Source organism: Aspergillus heteromorphus (assembly GCF_003184545.1).
Source record: "Aspergillus heteromorphus CBS 117.55 chromosome Unknown BO70scaffold_22, whole genome shotgun sequence".
Classification (NCBI taxonomy): domain Eukaryota; kingdom Fungi; phylum Ascomycota; class Eurotiomycetes; order Eurotiales; family Aspergillaceae; genus Aspergillus; species Aspergillus heteromorphus.
This window is the reverse complement of record NW_020290427.1, coordinates 427,258-455,237: the sequence shown is the minus strand read 5'-3', so window position 1 is coordinate 455,237 and position 27,980 is coordinate 427,258. Positions and strand designations below refer to the sequence as shown.

At 54.0% G+C, this 27,980-nt stretch overlaps 8 protein-coding genes across 8 annotated transcripts; 3 read left to right on the top strand and 5 right to left on the bottom strand.

Moving 5' to 3' along the window:
• Nucleotides 1–22: 22 nt before the first annotated feature.
• BO70DRAFT_388892 (putative MFS transporter) lies at nucleotides 23–2,079 on the bottom strand (the record flags this gene model as incomplete). The annotated part of the gene is made up of 6 exons (XM_025546028.1): nucleotides 23–611; nucleotides 709–1,183; nucleotides 1,312–1,353; nucleotides 1,465–1,717; nucleotides 1,784–1,858; nucleotides 2,056–2,079. The coding sequence occupies 6 exons, from the start codon at nucleotides 2,077–2,079 to the stop codon at nucleotides 26–28; spliced, it is 1,455 nt and encodes a 484-aa protein (XP_025397264.1).
• Nucleotides 2,080–4,025: 1,946 nt separating this feature from the next.
• Nucleotides 4,026–6,421, top strand: BO70DRAFT_388891 (putative monooxygenase; the record flags this gene model as incomplete). The annotated part of the gene is made up of 8 exons (XM_025546027.1): nucleotides 4,026–4,091; nucleotides 4,154–4,947; nucleotides 5,032–5,087; nucleotides 5,213–5,261; nucleotides 5,324–5,513; nucleotides 5,746–5,849; nucleotides 6,037–6,161; nucleotides 6,375–6,421. The coding sequence occupies 8 exons, from the start codon at nucleotides 4,026–4,028 to the stop codon at nucleotides 6,419–6,421; spliced, it is 1,431 nt and encodes a 476-aa protein (XP_025397263.1).
• Nucleotides 6,422–6,580: 159 nt separating this feature from the next.
• Nucleotides 6,581–10,939, bottom strand: BO70DRAFT_372875 (RmlC-like cupin; the record flags this gene model as incomplete). The annotated part of the gene is made up of 12 exons (XM_025544883.1): nucleotides 6,581–6,676; nucleotides 6,866–7,148; nucleotides 7,241–7,415; nucleotides 7,506–7,840; nucleotides 7,891–7,911; nucleotides 7,967–8,078; nucleotides 8,124–8,157; nucleotides 8,212–9,034; nucleotides 9,248–9,403; nucleotides 9,829–10,212; nucleotides 10,251–10,570; nucleotides 10,637–10,939. 12 exons carry the CDS (start codon nucleotides 10,937–10,939, stop codon nucleotides 6,581–6,583), a joined length of 3,042 nt encoding a protein of 1,013 aa, XP_025397262.1.
• A 650-nt stretch (nucleotides 10,940–11,589) lies between these two features.
• On the bottom strand, nucleotides 11,590–12,547 carry BO70DRAFT_431114 (uncharacterized protein; the record flags this gene model as incomplete). Its single annotated transcript, XM_025548215.1, has 2 exons — nucleotides 11,927–12,547; nucleotides 11,590–11,866 (listed from the first exon to the last, which is right to left on the bottom strand). Exons 1-2 carry the CDS (start codon nucleotides 12,046–12,048, stop codon nucleotides 11,590–11,592), a joined length of 399 nt encoding a protein of 132 aa, XP_025397261.1. The 5' UTR covers nucleotides 12,049–12,547.
• Nucleotides 12,548–15,373: 2,826 nt separating this feature from the next.
• BO70DRAFT_372874 (FHA domain protein) lies at nucleotides 15,374–17,625 on the bottom strand (the record flags this gene model as incomplete). Its single annotated transcript, XM_025544882.1, has 4 exons — nucleotides 15,374–17,061; nucleotides 17,124–17,256; nucleotides 17,331–17,536; nucleotides 17,610–17,625. The coding sequence occupies 4 exons, from the start codon at nucleotides 17,623–17,625 to the stop codon at nucleotides 15,374–15,376; spliced, it is 2,043 nt and encodes a 680-aa protein (XP_025397260.1).
• Nucleotides 17,626–19,072: 1,447 nt separating this feature from the next.
• tom70 (putative mitochondrial outer membrane translocase receptor (TOM70)) lies at nucleotides 19,073–21,208 on the bottom strand (the record flags this gene model as incomplete). The annotated part of the gene is made up of 5 exons (XM_025539529.1): nucleotides 19,073–19,320; nucleotides 19,379–19,852; nucleotides 19,902–20,673; nucleotides 20,739–20,821; nucleotides 20,893–21,208. 5 exons carry the CDS (start codon nucleotides 21,206–21,208, stop codon nucleotides 19,073–19,075), a joined length of 1,893 nt encoding a protein of 630 aa, XP_025397259.1.
• A 586-nt stretch (nucleotides 21,209–21,794) lies between these two features.
• On the top strand, nucleotides 21,795–25,163 carry BO70DRAFT_296205 (D-aminoacid aminotransferase-like PLP-dependent enzyme; the record flags this gene model as incomplete). Its single annotated transcript, XM_025539528.1, has 5 exons — nucleotides 21,795–22,583; nucleotides 22,882–22,902; nucleotides 23,722–23,840; nucleotides 24,058–24,155; nucleotides 24,274–25,163. The coding sequence occupies 5 exons, from the start codon at nucleotides 21,795–21,797 to the stop codon at nucleotides 25,161–25,163; spliced, it is 1,917 nt and encodes a 638-aa protein (XP_025397258.1).
• Nucleotides 25,164–26,304: 1,141 nt separating this feature from the next.
• Nucleotides 26,305–27,666, top strand: BO70DRAFT_364205 (uncharacterized protein). The gene has a single exon (XM_025543752.1). The coding sequence runs from the start codon at nucleotides 26,475–26,477 to the stop codon at nucleotides 27,294–27,296; it is 822 nt and encodes a 273-aa protein (XP_025397257.1). The 5' UTR covers nucleotides 26,305–26,474; the 3' UTR covers nucleotides 27,297–27,666.
• Nucleotides 27,667–27,980: the final 314 nt, after the last annotated feature.

The following is a 27,980-nucleotide window of genomic DNA, read 5'->3' as shown; positions in this document are numbered from 1 at the left end:
CATCATCATCATCATCATATATACCCTAAAAATACTTTGAAGTCCTCTTCCTAATCCACGGCCCGGCAAAGTAAAGCGGCAACCCCAGCGCCAGCACCGCCCACTGAATGCCCGCAAACTCATAGAACATCTTCGCGACGCCCTGGCTATCCATCCAGCTCACCGACCCCTTTGTCAACCCGAATGCAACGACATTCTTGCACGTATTCACCAGCACCAGTGCCTCGCCGCTCGCATGCGGATACGAATCGACCACGTATGACAGCATCACCGACGGGACAAGCGTCAGGCTTGCCGCGGACATTGCCGAGCCTGCGGCCGGCGCGACGTACTGCATGTTTCGGGAAATGGTGTATCCGAAGACGACCAGGCCGACGGGCGCGATGAGGAAGGGGACGATCAGAGCGGGAATGCGATGCTCGGGCTTGTGGATCCCGTTGTTGCGTCTGCGGAGATAGCTGGAGAGCGCGTCGGTCATAGGGCCGGCGATCGGCCAGACTACGAGGATGCCGACGAAGCTGCCCAGGCTGAAGAGGCCGAGGTCGGCGGACGAGAAGTCATAGGGAGGGGGGGATAGGAGGTCGGCTAGGAGGGTGGAGATCATGACGACGCTGCAGACAGATAGTTCAGACACAATCTCACTCACAATCATCCACAAGATCCCCAACAAACAACGAACAAGAAGGGAAAGAGGAATGGGATACTCACGCCCCCAACACAACCCCATACATCATCGACGCGACCAAAACCCCCGGCACCAGCAACATCGGCAACGGCAACCACGCCATGCGCGCCATATACCTAAACCAACCCTGTTCCTTCGCCGCATCCGACACTCCCACCTTGAACAGACTCCTCCAATACTCCGCGTAGGAGAACAGCCCTTGGCCTTGTTGTCTGCCCTCCGGAACTGCCTCGATATGGCTCTGGAAGGCATCTCCTTTGCCTTTATCGTCGGCCTCCGAGGGGTCAGCGAGGTCGCCCTCGTAGAGCGTTTCCGGGAGGAGGAAGAAGGTCGTCACCAGGTTCACGGCGGCGATGATCAGACACAGGATGAAGAACCAGCGCCAGCCGCGCGCCTCGACGAGATACCCGGCTATCAGGGGGCCGATCTGCGAGCCGGCGGACAGGAAGAGGGCGTACATGGCCATGGCGGTGGAGTAGTTGCGTTCGTAGAACATGTCTGTTTGTGGTCAGTCAATCAATAGTTTATAACCAACCTATACCGACTTCATTCCCCCACAAAGAACAACAAAAGAGAAGAGACGAAAGGTGAAGAGAAGAGAAGAGGAGAGAAAACAGGCTACCAACCAGCAAGAATACTCGGTCCCAACGACTCAATCGATCCATAACCTGCCACCATCACCATCACCAAACATTAGTCTCAGTCTCAGTCTGAACCCTATCCACCCACCCCTCCCTTTTTTTTTTTTTTTTTTTTTTTTTATGGACAAAACCACTCACCAAAACTCGCAAAAACCCTCGCCCCCAACAAACTATGAAAATCCCTCGCCACAACCGTCCACACAATGCCCGTGACAAACATCAGCATGGAGAGCAACACGACGGGCCGTTTCCCGAAACACAGGGCCAGCGGCATCCAGAAGAGATTGGCTAGCCCCATGGTGAGCACGGAGTAGGAGATCAGGTTCGACAGTTGCTGGTAGCTTAGGGCTAGGTCTGCGGCGAGGTTGTCGAATCCGGTTGCTATTCCGGACTGGACATGTTTTTGGTTAGTAGGGGGATGGTTAGTGATGGGGAAGTGGATGGGAAAGTGGAATACCGAGTACATATTCCCCATGAAGACGAAGACGTTGACGGTGAGGAGGGCGGCATAGCGGACTCGTCGGGGGTAGAGCTGATGGGTAGTGGATTTGTTAGTTAGTTGGTTGGTTATTGGGACTCTTGAATACTCTCTCACAGCTTCTCCATGGGAGTCATAGTGAGAGAAAGAGAGAGAGAGAGAGAGAGAGAGAGAGAGTTACCTGGCTTTAAAGCCAGGTAGGTTGGTGGATAGCTAGATTGGGTAGATAGAGAAGGTAAGTAACCACATACCCTCGGATCCATAGTCGCCGCCATACTGCAAGGTAATCAATCAATCAATCCAACTCAATTCGGTTCTTCGCTCTTCAACACTCCAGAATCATACGACGCAGCCAAGGGACAATCATGCAATGCCATGCCATGCCCCTCCCTTGATATATGATAAATGCCGCCCTCCACCCCCTACCTACCCTACCCTACCCTACCCTACCCTACCTAGTGCCACACAGCCAGGTAAAACCCGGTTTACCCCAGATTCCACATACCCCACACCTCCCTCACCCATGACTCGCCTACCCACTATTATTATTATGGAGTATGGAGTTACGCAGCCGGCATATCCAACGGCAACGGGGTGTCAAGAAACGCCACCGCCGCGCGGGATGTGGGCTCTCGGTAAACCCGAGGGGGAGGGGGTCGGGATCACTTGCCCTTCCAGCTAGATATTCATATGTCTGGGAGATGGGGGGGGTTTTACTGGTTGGGTTGAGTTAGGTGGAGTGGATGTCTGTCTGTGGGTTTATTGGCTGGCTGGTTACTTACTTACTTAGGCTTAGGCTGGGGATGGCGGTACGGGGTATGTATTATGTGCTATGTACTGTCTAGATGAAGGATCTACTAGTGGGTGATGGGATTGGGTATTTTATGGGCTATGGGGGGGGGAGGGGAGGTCTATGCTCGTGCTCGTATGGAGGGAGGTACTTTGTTTAAAGTTCACGTTTGGACTGTCGGGGTTTTGGTATGGGATGGATGGATCATGGATGTGGGGAGGGAGGAGGGGGTTGGATGGATGGATGGATGATTCCGACTGAACGCTGTAAGTAGTTACGGACTTGGGGGGAAATGGTGGCGAGTGGTTCTGGTTGTGTATTTCCCCGCTTAAGGACCTGCTTTAGTGTCTGTCTGTCTGTCTGTCTGTCTGTCTGTCTGTCTGTCTGTCTCCATGCGCTAGCCTTGGGGTCTGGGAATTGCGTTAGCTTGGGTTGGTCATGTGTATGTGTGTTATGTACTATGAAAGGGTTGTGCGTGGAGAGAGGTGATGTGGTGGGTAGTTTGGGGGAGAAGAGAGGATGTTTTTGGTGTCGTTCCCTCGGTTGGAAATGTCCCGAGCTGGATTATACATCACTAGTAACAATCTGTCATTGTCTTGATTTTTTTTTCAACAGAGCATTGAATCGGGGGAGAGGGAAGGGACAAATCTAAACTCTGGAGGTAATGGTTAAAGGAGATAAAGTACAGTACATAGCTCTCTCTGTCTTAGATAGTAATGTTGAGTGTGATACCGCGGCATACAAGCAAGCCAGTCAGGTCTTCCGTAAAGGTACGTAGAATGCAGCATTCCCTGACCTGGACACTGTTCGCCCCGAGCCACGAGATGGCATGTCCTGGCCGAGAAGCTAGAAGCGCCACGATGGCACGAGTCAAGTCAAGTCAAGTCAAGTCGCGTGGAAGCGAGCCACAAAGTTCAAGTTCAGTTTTCAGTTCTACAGGTTAACCGGCTTGGGTCATCTGCCTGGAAACTCCGAGCCCATCCATATCCAGATCACCCTCCATTCAATCCCCCCCCCAACACCAGCCCAAGTGGAGCACTATCTAGTCATCTTGCATGCACAAACCATCAATACAAACCGTGGGTCCCAGTGTCACATTCTATAGTACTCTGCTACCCCATCCTGCGTCCTGCGGATCTTCCCATTCCGAACATCGCCTCGGATTCCCCCTTGCGTCATGCCGGATATCCCGACAGCCGGGAATCCCGGGCCCGCGAGACGATCGCCAGCGCGGGCTGATCTGGGGAAAGCTGAGGTGACAGGATGCGGCTGGGCTGCGATCTCGTCGGCTTTTTAAAGCGTGCGCGTGGTATGGGGGTGGGAATTGCTCTTTCTTCTGACTGACTGTTGCACCGCAACCCAACGCAACGCAACGCAACGCACATCTCTCAAGAAGAATCAATCGATAGTATATCTACCGCTCAGCCCACAATGGGCATCTTCAACAGCGTCATCTCGCGATCTACTACCGATAAAACCACAGCAGATACAACCATGGTGAGCTTATCCATCTCAACACCCAAGCAAAGCAACCCAAACTAACCCGCCCCCCGCGACAGCCAACCTCACCCACCACCCCCCTAGACATCATCATCGTCGGCGCGGGCCTCAGCGGTCTCGCAACGGCCATCTCCTGCTCCATGTCGGGCCACCGGGTAACCGTCCTCGAGCAAGCCCAATCTCTCGCGGAAGTTGGCGCCGGGCTGCAAATCACCCCGAACGCGTCCCGACTCTTCACGCACTGGCAACTCCCGCAAAAGATCTGGGACGACGCCGCGGAACCCACCTCGCTCACGGTGCACCGCTACACGGGGGAGATCCTGGCGCACGAGGGGTCCTTCAACGCGCACATGCGCGCCAAGTACGCCGCGCCGTTCCTCGACCTGCACCGGGTGGATCTGCAGCAGGCGCTGTATGCCCGGGCGAAGGAGCTGGGGGTGGAGTTTCATATGGATGAGAGGGTGGAGGGGATGGATTTTGACGAGACGAGCGTGAGGACGCTGAAGGGAACGGTGTGGAGGGGCGATTTGGTGGTCGGGGCCGATGGGCTGTGGTCGCGCTGTCGGGAGTGTTTCGTGGGCAGGAGGGATGTGCCTCTTCCTACTGGGGATTTGGCGTATAGGATCGTTTTGACGGCCGAGGAGATTGAGGATCCGCAGTTGAGGGCGTGGGTCGAGAATCCCACGGTGCATTTTTGGGTTGGCCCGGGGGCTCATGCGGTGGGGTATTCGTTGAGGGGGGGCAAGATGTTGAATATTGTCTTGCTCGTGCCGGATGATTTGCCTCCTGGGGTGTCGAAGCAGGCGGGTTCCGTGGAGGAGATGATGCGTTTGTTTGTGGGTTGGGATCCGGTGTATGGTTTTCTTCTCTCTCTCTCTCTCTCTTTCTTACTCTCGCTTCGTTTTGTGGATGCGACAGACTGACAAGATGGATACAGCCTCACCAAATTCCTCAGCTACGTCAATCGCGTCGATAAATGGCGCTTGATGCACCGTACGTCTGCCCCATTCCTCCCTCGATCAATCCATGAATCTACCTCCCCTCAGAAAACACCCCCACTAACCCCAACCCATCCATGAATGATATTGATATTGATATTGATATTGATATTGATATAGACCCCGAAATGCAATCCTGGATCAACGACAAATCCAACCTCGTCTTCATGTAAACCCCTATCTATCCCCCCCCAAAATCCATCCCACTAACCACCCACCCCCTTCATAAAGCGGCGACGCCTGCCACCCCATGCTCCCCTACCTCGCCCAAGGCGCCAACTCCTCCCTCGAAGACGGTGCCGTCCTAGGCAGCCTGCTCGGCCATCTCCAGCGCAAATCCGACCTCCCGCATATCCTCCGTCTGTATGAGAAGATGCGCAAGGCGAGGGGGGAGGCCATTGTGAGGGAGACGTTTAAGCAGGTTTGTTATTATCCCATTTCACTTTTTCAATCCATCCATACCCACATAAGTATTTATCATTTGTACCTTTTTTTTTTTTTTTTTTTTTTTTTTTCTGTCTCTCTTTTTTTCTCCTTTTTCATTTGATTTTGGCTGTGAGGGTTGGGGTAGAGAGAGGGCTAGGCCAGTTGTTGCCAGTTGCTTGGACATTGGACAATGCTGATACAGAGAGAGAGAGGGATATAAAATATAGAGAAACGACTTCCATCTCCCCGACGGCCCGGAGCAAGAGAAGCGAGATCGCGTGTTTTTGGCGCAGTTGGGGGGTGAGCTGAGGGGAGCGTTTCCGAGTCGGTGGTTGGTTCTTTCCTTTCCTTTCCTGTCCTTTCCTTTCCTATCCTTCATTATCCATCTCCCATGGCCTATTCTCCATCTCCCACCCTCTTTCTTCCCGCCCTCGCATCCATACATCCCACATCCTCGTCCTATTTAACACACACACACAATATACCCAGTAACTAACCCTATAACGTACATCACGCAGGACCTGCCCCGAAGTCCAACCATGGCTATACGGCTACGACGCCATCAGGGAGGTGGAGAATGTGGTGCAGGGGGATTCTTTGCTGTCTGGGAGGGAGAACGGGAGGGAGAACGGGAGGGAGAACGGTAAGGGCAAGGGCAAGGGAGAGGGGGAGGGGGAGGGGGCGAGGTTGTAGTAATTTATTATTGTTTGTTTGGTTTATTGTGTGTATATGTGTATGTGTTGTGGTATGGATAATGGGCAGTAGCAGTAGCAGTAGCAGTAGCAGTAGCATGCACTCGTGTAGATGCATAGATGGCTCTAGAGATATAGTAGTAATAAATAATCTAGTACATCAGCGAGAGAACAACCACCTCAGGCCTCTGGCCTCTCAGGCCACCACTAAAAATCTAATTGAAAGACCAACCAACCAGTGATCAATCCATCGCGAAATAAATTAAATAAGATAGATATCTGAATCGTCACCCTCTCTTCCTGTACACCCCAGTCCAGTCCAGCAAACGCCAACTCCAATTCCTAAACCAACCCCTATAATACAATTAATCTACCCATCCAGCATCGGCAACCCCTCCAGATCATCAAACAGCCTCGCAATCCCCTCGAACGAGCAATCCGGGAATCCGAATCCGTAGGCCCATTCCTATTCACCACAAACAAATATTAGTGATCTATCACCACGCAAATACCATGATCCTCAAACCAACGAGAATCAAAAGTGATGTGCTGGGTGCTGAGGGCTGAAAAAACATACCGGAATATCAAACCCCCCCTGCCCCGTCGTCCCCGGATCCGCAAACGCCGCCGCCGCCGCCGACATCTTCCCGCCAACCCCAGCCCCAACACCTCCAGCTCCAGCTCCAGCACCGGCACCAGCACCGGCACTGCTCTCCGAACCGCCCGCCTGCCCCTCCACAGGCCGGAACTCTTTCAGATAGTGCTTGATAATCTCGACGGACTTGCGCGCCACCACAGACTCATCCATCGCTTCGAGGATCTCCACCGCCATCTCGACGGAGCGGCGCAAGGGGATGGTTTCGGCGCACATACCGAGTTTGGACATGGGGAGGAGGAGGGTGGATGTGGCGAACATGACGTAGGTTGTGTTGTACCACCTGTTTTGGGTACGTGTTAAGGTTGAGAGAAGGGTTTAATAAGGGTTGGGGGCGCGAAGATGTTTAATGGAAAGAAGGGGAGGGGGACTCACCAGCAGCGAAAGAAAGTATGAATGCGATAGATATCATAAATAACCTCAATAGTCTTCATCGCTGCGCCGAGGCACTTGGCGATAGTTTCTTCGAGTTCCATGGGGGTGTGTCGGAGTTTCCGGGTGAAGTGGCTGAGGAAAGGCCGGAAGAGGAGCATTTTGACGTTGTGGTAGCCTTGGATGCATCAGTAAGATTATGGGGCGTCAGGTAATGGAGCATCAGGCTACGAGACTTCCTTTTCAACGACAGGACAGGATAACTTACGAATCCCAAGCACCAACCGCTGCCTCCTCGCCCATTTAGGGTCTCGAAGTGCCCCTCCCGGCGCCGTTCGCTGGAGACTATCAGGCTTGATTCTGTCCGGCAGACGCGCCATCCACCGGTCCAGCTCGGCTTCGATCTGCAGCGCGAGATGCAGTTTCTCCTGCAGCGTGATGCGGGAGTGGTATATCTGCACCGAGACCCTGCGGATGATGTACGCGAAGTCGACCATCCACGGGATGATGCCGTACTCGGAGTCGTCTCGTTCCGGGAGCGCGCGGTTGTGATACTCGTCCATGCCGAGGGTGTCGGGGCGGCCGACAGAGAAGCTCATCTCGCTGGGACTGTTAGGTCACGAACGGGGTGTGTGGTGTGGCGATAAGCTTACATTTCTAGAGAGAATAGACCCCTGCGGTAGGCGGTTAGAATTATCGGTTTCAAACAGGGATGCAACGAATACTCACCACCATGTCTTGGATATCCATCCTGACCGTTGCTCGGTCGCGCTGCGCACCTCTCGATTGAATCCCGCAGCTAGACAGGTGCGGATTGCAAGTCCTAAGTACATATACGCCACTGTCATGCATTAGTCACGTCCAAAGCCGTAGCACGAACACCCACAGTTCGGATTCAGTTCGTTCTGGCAGATCTTCGCCTAGACGATATCAGTATCAGCACGGTCCCAACAGCACCTAACCACCACACATACCATCAAATACAAACACTGCACCGTATCCAGCGTATTCGAGAACTGCAGATAGTTCAAATACATCTGGGCCTCCCCGAACAACTTCCGACTCCACTCGAACCTCGTCAGCCCCCCGAGCCTCTCCTCATCCCAGACCCGAACCAGGGCCCCAAACGACAGAATGCTCAAATACAGCGCGACGAAGCTGGGCTCAGGCTGTAGACTGCGATTAAACCACAGATTATGTGACCGCAGCAAGAAGTCCTCCTTATCAATCAGCGGATGAATGAAATGGATATTCTCGAAATACCCATTAATGAACGCGTGCGCCTGTTCGAAGTAGTAATTCTGCTCGCGCAGCGTCATGGGCTGCGCCGAGCCCGCCGTGCACGCGGGCGAAAAGCTCGAGTTGTGCAGCGTCGAGACAATCGAATACCCCAGGTCCTCTGCGCGAGGATCCCGTCGTTCCAGGGGTCGCTGCGGTTCGCGGGCTTTCTGCAGATGGCCGATAAAGGCCGCGGAGGATGTGCTGCCGTGGAACTCGATATTGTTGGTGTGGTGGTTCAGTTCGCTGATCTCGTCCTCCACCGACTCCCCCGCTTCGTCGTGGGGGTTGTCGTAGATCGACGGCGCCTCTTCCCTCGGCGTGGAACCCGTCCGGGGCATAGACAGTGGCGTCGCATCGATGCTGGCTTGAAGCACGGTCGGTTTGGTCGTGGTAGCAGTCGCAGTCGCATGCACTTTCCGAGGCGGCGGTGACTGCTGCGAGACAATCTCCGATTCAGCCATTCGCAGCTTGGCCGTCATCTCATCGACCTTGCGCTCGAGATCGGCGACGTATCTGCTGCGTGCATGAGCGGAATCCCATCCCACCTGTCACAGTCACGTCGTTGGTAGCGTCGCTATGTACATACCTTGCAGACCGGCTGCTTTCCCGCTGCCGATAGCTTCCTTGGTATACGCAGCCGAGGTCGCTTTCTACGGGAATTAACAGGACTGCAGACAGAAACGCTTGGGCGGGGGCTGCAACTGACTCTTGCAGTGCGAGCAGGGGTACTGCTCGTCGCATTTGTATTTCTTGGCTCGGCACCGGTCGCATGCCTGCGCGGCGCGGGGACGCTTTGCGCGGGGCGGAGGGAGAGAGTCATCTCCGGCGGATTGAATTGGGGGCGATGGTCGCGACTGAGGGTGCATCATCCATTTAGGTGGGCAACTGCATGGGGTGGGGAGGGCGAGGGGGGAAAGGCACAGCGACCGGCATATGATATAGACCGGGTTGTTGGTAGATGGTGGATGGTGGATGATGATTGCGAAGCTGGGCGGTGTCAGCGCAGAGAGAGAGAGAGAGAGAGAGTTGAAGTCAACAACAGCCGGGTTTTCCGACCGGCGTCACGTGGGCGGACTGCGGGGTTCCCCGCGGGGGAAGCAGCAAGACTGAGTAGTGACTAGTAGGAGACTCTAAGATCCCCACTTCGAACGAGGCTACAAACTCTCTCCTGCGAACTAGTCATGGGAGGGACTCCTGTTTCTCCAGGTTTTTAATTAACACGATCCACGTGTGCCCCCCCCCCCCCACAAAATCAACCCTTTAACCAATTCAACCCCAGGTAAGCGCCAACCCCCTGCCTTCCTATCGACCCTTGCAATTCGATGTCGACGTTCAGCGTCGCCGCCACCTCCTCCACGCCGTCCGTGTCCCATTGTGGCGGCTGGTCGGGCAAGACAGCACCGTCATAGCGCTTCCCCAACCGATGAATGAGGGTCTCGATGCCATCGCCATCCGTGAACGACCAAACCCTTACATACCGACTGTCGAAACCCAACGCGAAGGCCTGCCCCGCGGGGATCACCACGGTATCGCCCTCGCGGAACGTAGCCTCGGGGGAGCCCTTCAGGCGCACGGTCAACGTGCCCTCCACTACACACAGACAGTGGTCGACCTTCTGGAAGGTCATGTATCGCGACAGCAAGGTTTCGCCGTACGCGCTGGATGACTCGATGCTGGAGATGGCACAGACGCCACTGCTCTGCGTGGTGGTGATGAAGGGCCGCGACATGACCCCCCGAGCAGCCACTTGGGGCCCGTGTTGGCGCGAAGGAAAAACGGCTGCGGGGACGAGGGGAGCTCTTGCTCGTCTGTGGTCCACTCGCCCACCTCAGGCGGCTGGTAGTCCCGCTGGAAGACCACATCGAAGTCCTGCTTCGCGGCCATCACCTTGGGGATTAGGAGCGACTTGAGGTCGCGGTCGTCGTTCTCCGGCACGAGAATCCCCTCGTAGCGCTCGGACACGTAGCGGAAGAAATCGACCCAGTCCCCCGGGGTGACCACACCGTAGGTCTCGGTATGTGGCCCGAGCAGTTCCGGGTTGTGGATCACTTTCTAGTCACGGTTAGTTTCTGGGGTAGACACTACTGTGTCTGTAACCATGGAGACGACTGGACCTACTGGAGGCACGTAAGCAAAGTCCCCCGGACCCATTATCCGACACTTGTCGCCATTCCACAGCTTCAGGAACCCTTTTGTTACCAGGAAGACGTCGTGGGCGTGGTTGTGGTAGTGGAATCCGGGGGCGTCGGACAGGACGGCGCCGCTCTGGAACACCGCCATTAGGCCATTGGTCTGGATAGATGAAGCAAGAATGCGAAAGGCCCCCTTGCTGCCGGGGATGGTGAGGCGCTCTCCCTCCAGCTGAGGGATCGCATAGGGAACCCTCGCCTTCGGGGGCTCATTGCTGAAGGACAGTGCCATGATGTGAAAGGGTGTGAGAAAGTGTAAAGTAGGAGATGAATTGTCCGTACAAGTACAAGTGGGGAGAATCGAAGCAGTTTATGACTGCCGTGCGAAGAGGGACTGTGGGGAGGCAATCCCCCGGAGCTACACATAATATAATCCGGTGGAGGATCGTCATTGATCTGCGCTCCTCAACTTCCCGATGTCGGATATGCCGTGGAACATGGACGTCGGAACATCCGGACAATCCTTGGGACTCTCAGGTGCTCATCCGAGGTCGAAAGTAATCTTGTGAGCAGGTTGATCGGCCAGCGATGGAACAACCGCCGTAAGTACTGACGTCAAGATGGGGCCCCGCGTGACCTCGGCCATGCGACAACAACCAGCGCAGCCGCCACCAATCTCGGTTAAGTGAGGAGGAAAAAAGAAACGATCAAGAGAAGCAGAATCCATTCTTCCACGATAGAGAGATATCCAAGAGCTCCCATGGTGGGAGGGTTACCCCGCTATACAATTTCAGTGACGCCAGTTCGCCAAACCCCACCCACCTCGCAATCCGAAGCCCCGGCCCAACCTGGGACATTGTGCACAAATACAAAATGGAGAGCCACTGATGCAGAGGCGACCAGCACCCCTGCTTCATCCGGTCCCGTCCAGTATAGAGTCCATCATAGGCCTCGGGACGAGCTGGCTTTGGAGCCAAGACTCCCGCCGCCTGAGCCCCCGTTGCCATCCCCAAACCGCTTCCAGGTCGCCATTTGGTTTGAACCGTGGCGCGAGGACACTGTGGACGAGCTCCGGCTCAGAGATGCCGGGGAAGCAGGAGCAGAGGATTCGGGCGAGGTCGTCGGGCTCCCTGCAGCCGCAGCCGCAGCCGCCGGGTGACAGTGAGGGCAGATGAAGATGTTGAAACCACGGCCACTGCAGCAGCTACAAGTGGAGCCTCTATCCCAGGTCAGTATCGGTACAGGACTGAAACCGGTTGGACAGGTACGAGGCACTCACCGTGGGGCGTTGCCCGCACAATCACGGCATGTCAGAACCGTCTGCCCTCCGATACAAGAGGTGTGTTCGGGGTCCATGTCGTAGAGGGTCTCGGCGTGAGACAGGGTTCTGACTTGGGGCATGGTGTCAGAATCAAACAGTATACACTGTAGCGTCCAGTGATCGGTATGTGTGCAGTGTATATCTTCCTAGCCCGGTAGATGTGAGAGCGGATCTGCTTAAGTGCTCGGAGCAATTTCACTTGACAATACTATTATATGTAGTCAGACGTGCTCCTCGCGAGGGGCAGCCTGCTTTATTAGTTGTCTATCAGCCATGGAACCTCAAGGTGAACTCCGATAGGAAGGAAGTGTAAGAAAAAGCAAGGCCGTCGGGTCTGCAGCCAAACTAGGCCGCTCCCTGCTTAGTGCTAATGCTCGCCTCTTTGTGGACGGAAACTGTTAAGACCCATTCGGCTATAGATTGTGTTACCAGGCTTCGAGTCAACTTGAGGGATCTCGTATCGCGTGCCGAATCATCGACCGGCGTTCCCCTCCGGAGGGAACTCCCAAGTGCATATACTCGGTCACATCGAGCTATTTTTTTTTTTGGGATGCCGCACCAATGGCGTGCGGTCCAAAGGTGCAGCATGGTCCAGGGATCACAAAAATGGCCGCAGAATCAGCCCCAGTCTACCAGAAAAGATGCAAGCGTGCCTGTCGGACGTGTCAACATCTTGCAGTCGTTCAAGAAAGCCTCCGGTTTAGTGGAAGCCTTGCGACCCCCTCGATCCATAGGGCCGGGTCCGGGTTATGCTCGTTGCGCCATTGCCAACCAGACCAGGTGCCTATATGCAAGGCTTGCACAAGCGTATCGGACAATGCTGGGATCTCGATTATCATGGCTCGGGGAGAGGGCAGGTGATTACGGGTGCATGTTGCGGTTAGTTAAAAATGGTGAATAAGGCCCTGGGCATCGGTGACAAAGCCGGCCAGATAGCATCTGGCGGGAAACACTACCAGCCGCATGGCAGCCACGGAGACTTGTGTGACACAATTGACTAACAATAGTCGGCAAGGTCGGCAGGCATCAGATCGATGCTTACCAGGAAAGGTGGACTTGTTAAGCCTTTCTCTCCGTACCGACAACGGATACGCACAGCGCGACATGCGAGTGTGATCTCGTCGCCTGTACCCTCGGTAGATAACACAGAGGGCTGTTCTAGAGTTATTCTAGACGATTGCGTGACACTGGATGAGGTACCATCCGAGGGTATCAACATTGATCAGTAAAACCTGCGTCGGCTCTCGCCGCGCCGTCTATCTAGGAATAGATCTGTGTGTTTCATGCATGAGACTGCATCTCTGCCGCTTTGCTACCCAATCACGGCAGTCACTTTGAGCGATGCCGGATAGACTTGACATTTGCGGCCAAGCTCATGGCCTTGATGGCCCCTCAGGGCTAAGTTCCTGCTTATCCTCGATCCCCCCTTTCTTCAAGCCTGGCGAGATGCCCGCAAGCAATCGAACAGCAGTTGGGCGGCAGCTGAATGGCAAACATCTAGCATGAGTGCCAATGTCGCTTGCGGCAAGGGAGAGTGGATTCTCAAAGCGAGGAGTAACATGATTGGAGACAGGATCCAGGGAGGGGCATCCATCTAAGCCTCTGAACAATGGTACAGTGTGACAGACCTATAGGACGAACCGCGAGGGCTAGCTGACAAGAGCTATAGGAACCGAAAGCCACCCGGAAAAGATGAAAGTGGGAGCAAATCACCGGTTGACTTGATAGTTGTCTCCTCCGACTGTAATTTCCGCGCCTCGCATTGAGAGGTGGAGCCTGCCATGCACGTATCCGGTTCTCATGGGAGAGAGGAACCATTGCAACTGTATCTCGGTAAATGCCCCATGTTCCGTTCAGTCATTGATCTTGTGCCGTGCGCGTCAGAGAAGACGAATTTCCCTGGCCTGGGCCAATCATCGAGCTATAGCACGGTGCCAAAAGCGGCTGCGTCTGCGGATTGGTCACATGTTATATCAACCCCTGCCCATAATATGGAACCGAACCATGTTGCGAAAGGAACGGTATGACGCAGTCCCAGGTGATGAGCTCCATCGACTCCTGCGCTCCTGCAGCAGGTACACAACTACACCCTGGGATATAGTGGGGGGTAGTAAGCATTGTCTGCCGATCCAGGCACCAAGGAGAGGGAGGGGTAAAGGGGCCCGAGGGTCATGAGAAAGCCCGGGTTAGAGGAATGAAAGGAATAAAGGGAGGAGTCGGAAGGCCTGAAGGCAATTTGGGGGTCTGGTCACGATCACTGATCGATCCCCATCGTTCTAGGCTAGGGTTCTGCGCTCCAGGTTACATGGCGATTGCACATACAGTGTGTGCCATGGAGCAGGATTGACAATCCACGGCACAGGTACAGGCACAGGACCGCCCAGGCTACAAAGAGCAGGTCCAGGATGAGGTGGCTTGCAGATGAGGCAGGCATCGACGATGGCAACAGTCGTGTCCCGGTGCGATCAATGGCCGGCGACCTGCACGTATCCGATGAGCATCACGCGCGCGACTGGGGTCTGGATTTGGTCAGTGCATCCGTCACGTTGCCATTGCCGTTGCCAGTGTTGCTAACCTGGCCGACTCGAGGTAAAAGTGTTCGCTTGAGACAGAGAAACAGAGGAGAAGCGTCAGGTTGAGTGCGACTCAGGGAGGGGAGTCGGATGTGACCTCGAGGGTCGGTGATACATACAGGGAAGAGGGAAGAGGGAAGAAGCGGGCGCGACTCTCGAACTTCGCCCGATCAGCTGACCCAGGCGCTTTCCTGGCAAGCCTGCCTGCCTGCCTGCCTGACCGAGGCGAGGCAGCGACTGACCGACCGACCGACCAACCGGTCTTGTCGAGCTCCCAGGAGGAAGTGACAGGATGCCTTCGCAAAAGCAAATCTCGACGCGTCCCAGTCCGCCAATAGGCTCCGTTCACGTGCGAACTCCCAGGAGAGCGGTTCGAAATGAAAGGCGGTCCATGGAAATCGTAGGAGTCGCAGGGGCACGATCCTGGTTAGAAGGGAGGGAAGGTTACATCGGTCTAATCCCCCCTGGGAGGGGGCCAGGAGACGCCGCCCAAGTGCCTGGTCGTATTATCTGCTAGATCACTAATTACATCCAGCTGGCCGGAGATAGCGGCGCCGTGATGCTGAAGAAGTACCATGGGAACAGGTAGAGCGCAGGGCAAAGGGACAAGCGAAGCACAGAAGGACATTGTGAGACATTCCCAAATACCAGGCAGTAGAGGAGAGAAATTACCCGTCAAAAAGAAAAAAAAGGAAAACGTTTCATTAATGGTATGCGAACGCCAACTGCGCCACTCACGGGGTGGTCCGGAACCATAATTCATTAGCAGCAGTGCATTATTCCCCAAAAGCAAAAGACCAATCCATTCATCCTAGATACGCCCCCTTGTCCTTCACTGGAAGTAATCAGGAGGGAGCGACGCCAGAGCAGCAATCGTGCCGAAAGCACCGATGGCGACCCCCAAAGCAGCTGTAGCAGCATGGCTGGCGAAGTTTCCGGCAGAGGATGTCTTCGCGCGCTTCGATTGGCGTTCGGTGTCGCCAGCATCCAGAGATGGGCTGTCAACCTCCATGTGTTCATCCGCAGCACCCATTTCGGTCAGCTGGGATGGAGACTCTAGTTTGTCCATTGGCACGTCTGGCTGGGCATCTGGAAAGCAGGTCTCTTCATAGGAAGACTCTCCAGACGGGAGTGCGGTCCGGGCAGCTGTAATAGGCTCTGAAAGCAGACTGTCCAATTCCCCTGCCTTTCGTTTGGGCGGTCGGTTTTCTTTTACGGCAACTGGGTCACACTCTGGTCTGAGTTCCTGTGCTAGAGACAATGAAGGGAAGCTTTGCTGTTCCGGTGTAATGGCTGCTTCCTTCTGAGCGCTATCTTCACTGTTCAATGGGGTGTCGTTGCGCTTCTCTCCAGCCGCAATATTGCCTGCAGCGGTTAAGTCGGGGTTAACTCTGAAGAAATTTGCGGATTCATCTAGCAGCAGCGGCCCACCGTTGACGAAAGGTCCATCGTTGTAAGGCACCTGGGGGCTAGGAGGGGTGTGTAGAGGCATAGGGTATGCTGCATTTGCGGCAGTTCGCGGATTCCACCACTCCATGGGTGTTATGAAAGTGTTGTGGGAAACTGAATGATCCAAGTCTCCCCTATTCTGGAGCGAGAGAATTGGCCGTAGGGGGTTTAATAACAGTGGAGCTGCAATCGATGCCATCCCATGACGTGCGGCCTGGGGGTTCAGCACAGGTGATATGTTTCTCAGGGCCGGCAAATCATCACCATATTTCAGGTTCTGCCCGAGGCTGTCGTATCGGTCTTCGCCGTCAGAGTGAGATGCTTCGTTGTCAGAATCCAAGCGACTGTCTGTTTCTCCCAGTGCAAGACTTGCGTCCGACACTAGCAAGTCGCGGATTCCTAAGACACGCGGGCTATTAGATGCCCCTGAATCATCCCCTTCAAACGACTGTTCAGCATCAGAACTAAAAGAAGACTGAGAATCCCAGTCCTCTTCGGAACCGGCCTGGTCGTTTTCTTCTTCCCAGTTGGAATCCTCCTCATCAGAAGAATCCAAGACAGAAACAGCATCCTCTTCCGGGGCGTGGTAATGGATCGTGTCGTTTGGACCTTCAAGGATATCCATAGCCGATGGTGGGGTCATTCGTGGAGTTACTAGCGGCTGCTCAGGGTTCTCAGTGTCGAGGTTAATCGGGCTTTCCTTGGATCCATTCAAATCAGGAGATTCTTCACCAGCAGTTAGATCTAGGGTGATCATTTGGCTCTTTGTATCGTCCCTGTTAATTGGGGATGTCAAGGGCGAAGAGACCTCCATGACAGAATGGCCATCGGAGTCTGAGCAGAGTATAGAGTTGCCGTTCTCCGAGACACTATCAGTGCCACATGACACAGGCAAGGCATCCTGTTTTACGTCGCTTTCGTAATCATCGGGGACGCAGAAGGTATTGGTCGCTGGCATAGGTCTGGGCCTGTCTATGGTATTAACGAAACTCAAGCTGCTTCGTTCACGTGGAACATACGCAGGGAGGGGCCACTCAATCTCACAACGGACTTGGAGGGGAGGGAACGTGTCTACATGTCGATGAGCCATCTGCAACTTATAAGAACAAGACAAGGGAGGGAGGTAAGCCTACCAGCGCCGCGAATTACGGTCGACCCGAAGGTAACCACATCGCCATCCTGGATGACGGTATCTTCCTCTGTCGGGATCTTCTTGTCATTCACACGTGTTCCGTGCATGGAGTCACCGTCTCGAATGTAGACCACCTAAGCGAAAATCGACGAGCATTAGCCTGAGGCTCAGATGACATAGACAGCTGCAAGGCACATATATGACATACCTTCTTGTCAAAGCACACCCCCAGTCTAGCATGATGACGTGACATCACCCTAGAATCGAACAACCCATTTGCCTTGTTGGGGACGAGGCCTTTCGACTCCCGCTTAGAAGCCCGACCGATGTTTGTATGAGGTTTTTCGGGGGTGAACTTGAGGCAGCGGTAGGGGGGGTCGTCTTGCAGCCCGAGAGGACGGAGGTTCACTACAGCTAAGAGTCACGAGGCGTTAGCTGTGATACTGGCTTGACACGGTTGACTGCACTGCAAGGAAGTAAGACTTACCCTGAGAGACAGGCATGGTGACCGTGTTGGAACGCAGAAAGGAAGAATAGAATCCTCGATATAGATCAGCATAGGTTCAGTCTTCAGTCCCTCACGAGATGACATGGGGGCGGAGATCGATCAGGACCGAGGGGTTCACAGCCACTACTCACCTACTAAAAAGGAGTGGTTGAGTCAAATGGAGAGACAGACGGACTACAGACCCGACTGTATCCGTCAGTGGTGGATGGAGAAAGAAGCAGGAGGAGCTGGCAGATGATGGAGAGAGTGGTTGAGACAAGGCTGACGAGATGGACAACGGAGGACCCAAGGGAGCTCGGGAGGGGCAGGAGCCTGGGACAACCAACCCGATCGAATCAGCCTGAGGGCAACAGGCGGTCGCTGTCAGGCACCCAGAGTCCAGCGAAAGTCACCGGTCCGAGACACACCGCAGTGAAAGCTCGAGTCTGCACCTGTAGCCTAGAAATCCAAATAAAACAGGCCCCAGGAAGGCTCCGTGACAATCAAGCAGTAATGTTGATCCGTGGGTGGGTAGGTTGTAGGCTGGAGGGTCTCCGATAAGCAGGAGGAAGGGGGAGAGGAGAGGAGGGGTCTTCGGGGTCCGATTCCAAGAGCCGAGAGCTGAAGTCTGGAGGAGAAGGGAATACACAGGAGATACCAGGGAAGAAGAAAGTTGGATCTGATCGATCACGCTATCTCGCAAGGTATTCACTGTTTGAGAAGAGTTTGGGGCGACGATAGAGAGAGGGAGATAGATCACCGTTCGGAGTAGATAGATCCAGGCAGAGTAGTAATGACGCCGATGCGGGCGGGTGGGGAGGGAGGGGGCCGTCAGGTGGACCGGCTAGTGCTGGCTGCTGGCTGCTGGCCCCGGGAAGCGGGACTGCCTAATTGGGCAGGGCAGGGCGGTATAGATGACTTGTCTCCATTTTACAACATATTCACCTAGTTATAATACTATGGTACATTGCGCCTTCTCGGTTCCTCCTTCACAGGCCTCCCATCCGACTTGAATATCCCACAACAACTACGTATGTCCTCATCCTTATCAGTCTCGCAATTCCCTCAAGAACCACTCTTCCCCAAAATGTAAAAATGTAAAAAAAAGGGAAAGTAAAAAAAAAGAAAAAAGAAAAAAAAACTACACATCGAGGCAGATGAAGATCACACAGCAAAATGAACATCACTTTAAAAAAAAAGGAAACACACGTGCAAGTCGGACATGGACAGTATATCAAACAAAAAAAGAAAAATCCTTATAGTAAATACACTCGGAGATGAATGGCTGAGGCGCCCTGCACATGCCAGAGGAGACCAGGCGGAAAGGAAGAAGAAACCAGGCATGAGATACCGCCTGGAACTCTTCAACCGTCGAAACCCAAAGAGGAGAGAAAATAGAGAGAGATTAAGTCACACACGTCTCTTGGTGTCTGGACTGGTGGAAAACATAACAAGACTCAGCCTTACATGGCCGGGGGGCCGCCGAAGCCGGCACCCATGCTTTGCAGACGAGCAGCAAGCTGGGGGTACTTCTCCTGCACCTCCAGCTGAGTGCGGGTGGCCTCCGCATAGGAGATGGCGTTGATGATCTCCGCCTCCGTGCGAGCCAGTTCCGCGGCGCGCTGGAAGTACTTGAGAGCCTCGGAGACCTTGCCCTGCTGCAGCAGAAGCTGTGCCATCGTGCCCACGGCAATATCGCACTCGGGGTCAACTGGAATGAGTTAGCAACATATCGCAAAGTTACAGCCAACAAGAACAATGTGACTTACTGATCAGGGCCTTCTGGCAGAGCGCCTCGGCCTCGGAGAAGTCGTGCTTCCACTGGAACAACGCAAGAGCCTTGTTGATCAGGGGCAGGACGTTGATTCCCATGGGCTTGCTCTGCGTCTCCATCTCCACGGCCTTGTCGAACTTCTCAATGGCCTCGGAGAAGTTCTGCTGGTCAAGGAGAAGTTCACCGTAGTAGTTGTAGACATCCGGCACCTCCTCGAAGTTCTTCACGGATCTTCTGAAAGTGGCCATGGCAGACGCCACAGAGCCCATCTTGTACTGCGTCACACCCAGCTGGATGTGCGAGTAGATGAAAGTACGGTCGAGGTCGATCGACTTCTGGTAATCCTTGGCAGCCTCGGCAAACTCTCCGAGGATGAAGTGGAGCTGGGCACGATGGTAGTAGATGTCGGGGTCATCCTTGTTGTGGGTGATAGCGACTTCGAAGTCATCGGCAGCGGCGTCCTTGTTTCCTTTTGGTCTGTCAGAAAGGCGTGCAAAAAAGAAATATAGTCAACATACCGAGTTCCAGGTGCAGACTAGCACGCTTGATGTAGCTCTGGACCAGGGACGGCTGCAGTTCAACGCTCTTGTTGAGATCCAGCAGGGCAGCCTGAGCGTTACCCTCAAGGTAGGTGAAGGTGGCCCTCAGATTAAGAGCAAGGGCTTCGAACTCGGCCAGCTCGCCAATTTCGAGAGCCTTCTCGAAGGACGCGGCAGCCTCCTCGTAGCCCTCACCGGTCTTCAGGGCCATGGCAATTAGACCCTTGCGCAGCTGACCCTTGCCAGACTCCTCACTCAAATCGGCGGAGTCCTCGAGGCCCTCCGGGAGTGCCTGGGGGCGGAAGCTCTGGAGGTAGTTGGAAACAAAAGTCGGGCTAGGAAGCTTCTTGCCCTTGGCCTCCATGATTTCCTTTCCTTTCTTTTCCGCAACCTTCTTCAGCAGTCTCTCGAGAGCAACACGGCTGATCTCGTTGGAGAAACCGTCAATGATGCAGCTGGCGGTGAAGTCAAGGAGGGCTTCGCTGAACTTCTCCAGATGCTCATATGCGATGGCTCTCCGGTTCAGGGCCTTGACATACTCGCTGTCCATGGCAAGAGCAGCACTGGTGTCCTCGACGACCTTCTCCCACTCCGACAGAACGTTGTAGCAGGCGGCACGGTTGGAGTAAAACACGGGGTCGGGCTTGCAGATGATGGCCTTTCCGTAAAGCTCAATGGCCTTGTTGTAATCCTTGGAGCCGTAGGCCTTGTTTCCGGCAGCCTTGAGCTTGGCTGCATAAGCCTTCTTCGTCTAAAGCCAGCCAACATTAGCACCTCGCGGCCGTTCCATCCCCATCACCAAGGGCAATGACCTACCTCTTCTGACAGCTCGCCAACAGTTTCCTCATCAACTTCCGGGAGCTCTTCGGAGGGCTCTTCGGCCTTCTTCGCCGCAGGCTCTAGGGGATTATCAGCCCGAAACTCGATGCGTACCGACCGGAGACGCGAAGTGTCATTCTGACCGACATACCATCTTGAACAGAGGCGGTCTTAGCCTTCTTTTCCTCCTCCGCCTTCTTCTTCTCCTTCCGCCTCTGGTTCTTGCTCTTCTTCTTCTCTGTGGGAGTGGAAGCTTGGCCAGGGCGACCGGAATCGGAGAGGTAGTAGACGACGCCCGCGCTAGTCACGACGACAGCAACACCGGCAATGGTGTAGACCAGAGCCTTGTTCTCGGACGCCCATTTCGAGATGCGATCCCATACCGAAGCTGTTGAGGAGGCAGGCAGAGAAGCGGTGTCCAGAACCACGTTCTGGGTAGGATGGGGCAATGGCGTTTGGCTCGACATGATGACCCGACAAAGGAACCCGGTTTCCTAGCGTTGTCCTATAAATCTACACCGAGAAAAGTCAGCACCCCGAGACCGCTCGAGGCAAATTGGGAGGTGGGAGGTGGGAGGGTCACTGACGGTCCTGGGTGCGGCACAAGAGCTTGTCGACGACAGCTGTTCTTGGGGGGTATGAAGAGAGCGAGGAGAGATGCGGCTTGAAAAGTTATGCGTTGCGATGTTCCGGCGAAGCAGCGGGCTTTCCGAGCTGTTGCCGGCCAATCACACTCGGCGCAAGGGGATTCTCCGTCAGCTCCTTGGATTGCTCGGACCACAACATCATCATCATCATCGCCTCTTCAATGGCACTGCGCATGGCTCGCTGCTGGTTAGCGATCGCCAGGGAACTTGTTCCGGACTGCAATGGATTGTTTTGATCCAATTCCTCGTCCGACCTGTGCCTTTCCAGCTATCCATCCTCCTCCACCTCTCTCCCACCACCTGCCGAAGTGACGAAGGTGCTCTGTGCTTACTACTACATCATACGTTCGGTCGCAATCCTGCACCCGTGAAAAATACTACAAAATTAAACTAACACCAGGCTACAATGGCCTCCGATACACTCCCCCCGGACTTCAAGATCATATCCTCCCTACGTTATGACCCTACGCTCCCGGCCGTCCTCGCTCAACGAGCCGCAGATTTTTACCCCGATCCTTTGAAAACACCCTACTACCTCCTTCCTTATCACCAGGAACGTCTCCGCAATGCAGCGACATGTTTCGGCTGGGACAGTGCTGTAACCTTTCTGAAACAAGACCTGAGTCAATTCGTCCGATTCCTCGACTCTTTCATTCCCGACAATACAAAACCATGGCGCCTGCGTATTGTGATTGATAGCACTGGGACTTGCGATGTCGAAGTCAGCCTGACAACGTCAATGGATCCGCTAAACCTCCTTATTCCCTCCGAATCGAACTCTTCTCCGTCCAATACCTGGCGTGTCTATGTCGACCCCGAACGATTGGCCCCATCCGCACTCACGACGCACAAGACCACAGCTCGCGACTTCTACAATGCGGCACGGCTTCGATCGGGCATCGCTTCTCCGCTGGAGCAGGCGGAAGTGCTGCTTGTAAACCCGGCCGGCGAAATCATGGAGGGAAGCATCACAACCGTATATTTCCGGCGAAGGAACACTACGGGTGGAGGCGACGGAGCTGGAGCGCAATGGGTCACGCCGCCGCTTTCATGTGGCGGCAATGCAGGCACAACAAGACATTATGCTCTAGCTCAGGGGTTTTGCACTGAGCAGGTTGTAGCTGCTGCCGATCTAGTTGATGGCGAGGAGTGCTGGCTCAGCAATGGCGTGAGGGGATTCATTCGCGGTAAAATCGTACTGGAGCGATCCTGAGACGCACACACCTAGCTCCATCCATCTTGAAGGATATATGAGGTTGAAGACAATACCTCGAGATCTGTAACCTCGAGGTTCCCCTGACCTCGACCGTGTAACATGCGTCGTTTCCCCGTCGGCCATGAAGGAAAGTCTGCGGAATTATATTGGCTTGGTTGAACCATGGGGTGCAACCTCGGCTCTTCCTATCCAAGATCAGAAACGCTTGCAAAGCTCTTCTAGGCCAAGGGGGCGTCTCTCGAACCTGACCGTATATATACAGACTTCCAAACCTGAGGTTTGGCAAGGTGACCAAGTGGTTAAGGCCAGAACTTAAGACCTGATATCGTAAAAACCGTGAACCTTGCCATCACCCCGCCCCCCTTCCCCTATTTTTGCCCCTCATTCGACATGGTTAAGTAGACCACTTAGTCAACTGACTGAGTGCATTGTTTTAGAGACTTCTAGCAATAATCTAGGTACTGAACAGTGTCTAAAAAGCCATTTCATGACTGGCTAAGCCACCCAATTCTTGCGGTCATCGTACTTCGTCGCGAAGCCTTCCATTGCCTCATCCGGTCAAGATTCCAGTAATCGTCCTGTTTTACCTCCTTCCTCTTCAAATTTGCGGGTAAATGGATCAAATTACTCTGTCGCTTTCCATGCTAAGCAGGAACCAAGAACCATAGAAGTTTCTGTTCAGTCACATCACTACGTGTCCAGTTCAATTATCAATTCTCATATCAGTCAAACAATTCAACACCTACCACCTGGCAGAATCACGAAGAAAAAGCACTCAGTAATTGAATCTCTATGAGTTTCTGTTTCCCATCTCAAAAAAAACCAGGTGCTATTACTGCGGGGCTTCTAAGAAACAGTATCAGTTCTTAGACTAACAATTTGTGTTTGATGGAACTAGGCTGTGAATTCATGAAGGTTTAAACATTCTTTCCAGAGAAACCCCATACCCTTATACATACGTAAATAGTCCATTATTATTCTCTGTTTACATACCAAGTCAACATTGTCTCGTGTTTGATTATTGTGCTATTACCTGGGCCAAGAAGGACTGACTTGTAACTTGTTTTGGACAAACGCCATGGTGATGGTTGAACGTCGGCCTGGGTGCAATCTGCAGGGTAACCATATGATCCAGCTAGTCAAAGCAGAGGGTATGAAGCTTATTTGGCCAATTATATCGTGCATCAAAAACATCACATGCTCCATTTCCGTAACAGATATACAAAACTGTCAGTGGTGGTGTAGTAGTATATGCATGAGACAAAACCACGCATTCCATAATCTTGACGTCAGGCGCACTCTCAATCATACGAGCGATCTGCAGTCTGGCAGCCATTGCGCCTGTGGCCAGGCCGCCAGACAAAGTACCAGGAGACAGCGTCAAAGCAGGAAGGACAGCAGCAGTGCTTGATGATCTCGTTGTATGACAGCGCGGCGTCGATGATTGGCGGAGGGGGTGGGAATCAGATGATCGCAGCGGGCCATCCGCGACCCCCGCATTACGAATCCAGACTAGCGCGGACCGGCCAGAAGCTGACAGAAATTCTTCCAGTCGGAGCCTCGGGCAGAACTCCCCGGCCACTGGGAAAGGCGAATGCGCAGACGAGCAGCCAAGTTAAAACAAACCGAGCAATTCCTCGACCCTCCGACCCCTACGCCACCACCGCAGCTTTCTCTCCCTCCTTTCCGCTTCATCCACCGCCATTGCTCCACTGTCTTCATCCATCAATCCATCCATCCATCCATCTATCCATCCATCCGTCCGTCCTGTATGCCTCATCAGCAATTATGAAATTCTTCGAAAATGTCTTCACCTACGACTACTCCTTCCCTGCGGTGTCGCTGGCCTACTTCCTGCGCTACCCCAACCCTTATTCGCGCCATGTCCTGACCACCGATGTCATTGACCGCTATGTCGATCCCGATACGCAGCGGCTGCATACGACGCGTCTCCACCTGAAGAAATCCAAGGTGCCGTCGGGGATCCTCAAGCTGCTTCCGAAGGGCATTGGCGGATCGGACAATTCCGGCCAGAGCTACATCCTCGAGACGACCATTGTCGACGCGAAGGAGGGCTGGATGAAGACCGAGTCGCGCAATATGGAATGGACTGGGATTCTGAGTGTCATCGAGAAGCAACACTACCAGCGGCAGCCGATCGAGGGCGGCCTCGCGACCCTGGAAGGGCTTTCCCTCGACGAGAAGCGCAACGAGCAGACCACGGTGCGGACGACAGTCACATTCCAGTCCCGGTTCGGACAAGGCAAGCTGCTGGGCAGGAAGAAGGCGGGGCCAGCGGGCGACCACACGGGCGAGCATCACGAGGAGGAGGCTCCCAAGCGAGGACTGTTCAGCTCGTTGTCCACCGCGGGCATCCAGCGCACCATCGAGCTGATCGGGCTGAACCGGACCCGCGATGCCGTGCTGAAGAGCAAGCAGGGGATGAATGTGGTCCTGGAGCGTTTGCGCAATGGTGGCATCGTGGCTGTTCTTGAGGGGATGCATCGAGATCGTGAGGCCATCCTCGGACCCGAGGGGGGTCCCTGGAAGCGTGCCTGACTCGGCGGAAACGGCCATGCAGACGACGACCACTGATTTCGGGATTTTTAACTAACCAACTAACTGGCGATCAACTCGAGGAATGGGATATATACACGGACATTCAAGCGTGGAGCTTTGGCGTTTCTGGACTGATTCATTTTTTTTTTCGACGGGCATTTTCACGGAACCTCTCCTATTTCCAACAACACTTTCATCGTCACTTTCATCATCTTCGATCTCTTGCACCATCACCATCACCATCACCATCACAATCGGCATCATTCTTTTGCTTGCAATGCAAAACATGATATTCTCACACCCATGTATTCGATGAGAAATGTCCCGAAACAACATGTGTATACTAGAAAACGGTTAGCCACTGACTGGACGTTTGTGCCGAACGCAGTGGTACCCATTGTACAATATTTACGCATCTCCCAAGCACTTTCTACTTACTTGCAGGCATTGGGAACACAATTTGTTAATTTCAAAACAAATATTGATCAAGTCTCTATCATCACCAGCCTCTGGTTCTTGGTATTGTTTACAGATCTCCTGTTGAATCTTCTTCTTATGGCCTGGGATCATCCACATCTCATCTTTAAATTCCTATATAAGTCACCGTGCACAACCACCCTACTCAGATCAGCAGGCACACGGCCGAAGAAGTTCATTGGGCTAAGAATATATCTCCATTGAAGTAGATCAGCAGCGACATCTGGGGTACAAAAAACAGCGTACAACGTGTTTGGCCAGTCAAATCCACCTCAGTGTATCCGCTAAGATGGCCTTCATTGGTTCGGCGTTAAGAGGTCCTCGTACTTGGAAAAAAAGGGTACTATCATATATTCATCTAGTACACACATCGCACCCAGGCGCACCTTTTACCAGTAAACCAGGTGGCAACTAGTTATTTCTCAGCATTCCATGAACATTTCCCTCCATCCAAAATCCAACACATGCTTCCAAACCAGACAAACATATCCCCTGAACCTCCAAGACAAAACCCGAGATAGTGAAGTCCTCAACCCTCTGCAGAGCCACACCACACCACACCACGTGACCTCCGTCCGACCTCAAGCTTGCCATATCCAATCATGTAAATAAATCCCCGCCCAACAAGCCAAGAGGTGTTCCTTTGGTGTTTTTCCCGGTCCAGAATCCCCCCCCCCCCCCAACCCCGCTTCCCCAAGGGACGGATAGAGAGATATCCAGACAGAGGACATGGAACAGCGATTACCCACGCGCGGGGCCCTACCTCACAGTAACCGGGGTTCCACGCCAGACGAAGAGCAGAGCGAGCACTCGAGTGAGGGACGCGCTCCGACAATGAGTCACCTGGACCTCATCAGCCTGAGAGAGAGCTTCCACATCCTGCCTGCGCCGACAGTGGGCGATGATCTCGAAGTAACGTCGACGAAGCTGGCTAAGCTGGCGAACGTGGTTCAGCAGGGAAATAGTCTCGCGCTGTTTACGGGACTGCAGCTCGTGCCGCAGACGAAACCGCGAGACCCGGAGAGCGTGGCTAAGGCGCTGCTGACCCCGGTTGAACTGGAGCAGTACGAGGCGTGGAAGAGAATCACCACGACTACGTCCACGACCACAGCCACAGCCACAGCTACTACCTCGACCTCAGCCCCAACGACAACCACTCCAGCTACAGCTACGGCTACGGCTACGGCTACGGCAACCAACAGCCCTGCCCATGCCCAGCCTGGACACTCACCCAATGTAACGATGAAACTCCCCATCTTCAATTGGGAAAAGAACGTCGCGTCCGTGCCGCAGGGCGCGCAGAGCCGGAAGCGGTTTACGAAGCGGGCAGCGGCGATGGATGTGGTCTTTGGGCATCAGGGCGCGACAGCCGAGAATGCGTCGTGGCTGACGTCGAACATGACATACATGTTGCCGCTTGTCAAGGCTGTGACGAAGATCTCGAACATCGGGGAGCAGCTCGAGAATGCTGGGGGGGCTCACACGCGCGGACTGACGGATATGGAGGTCGCGGAGGTGGAAACGGTGCGCAGGCTGGTGACTATCGCGGAGAGAAATAGGAATCGCGAGATGGAGAAGATTCACCGGCTGACTAGGTCGATTAATCAGTCTATGTCGATCTTGAAGGCTCGCGCGGATGCGTTGGAGAGGTCGTGATGGGATGATGCTGGCAGGGCGGTTGCAGCCACGTTGAGGAATGGATGTGATGTGAGGGAGCGAAGACAAAGACGAGTGGGAAGGTAGGCAGGCCAAGGGGAGGGGTGATCCCACTCCCAGCAGGAACGGATTTGCAGCGACGAGGACCAGGGAGTACCTGTCTTTCTTTCTCGACTCTGTTCTCATACCTCTTTACGGAGTACAGAGTATCTTCTCGATTGTAATATTGACTAACTACCACATACCCCGAATATGTCTTACGAAGCGAAGCGATGGTCAATAGTCATACCTAGCTAGGTGGGAGGCCGGCAATATACGCATTAATATCGCCAGCTGAACAGTCTATAGTAGTGTTTAATAAAAGCAAAACCCCCATGTCTACCTATCTTAACCTCATAGTACTCGGTAGATACTTCCATACCTCATCTATTAACAGTGAGACTTACCCAATGACAACCACGGCCATCCAAAGGACCCAATATCGCCCCAAAGCGCCATGATTGGATCCAGGCCTCCTCGGCAAAGTATTCTATTCCACCCGGAAAAGGAAAAGAAAGAGAATCCGGGTTCGATTGGGACGGCTGCCTACTCCGGATTTGGCCAGGAATGAACGGATGGGGGAATATTTTTGTTCGGAGCCCGGAGTGTAATTGTGGCTTTGTTGGTGCAGCTTTAGGCAGCAGT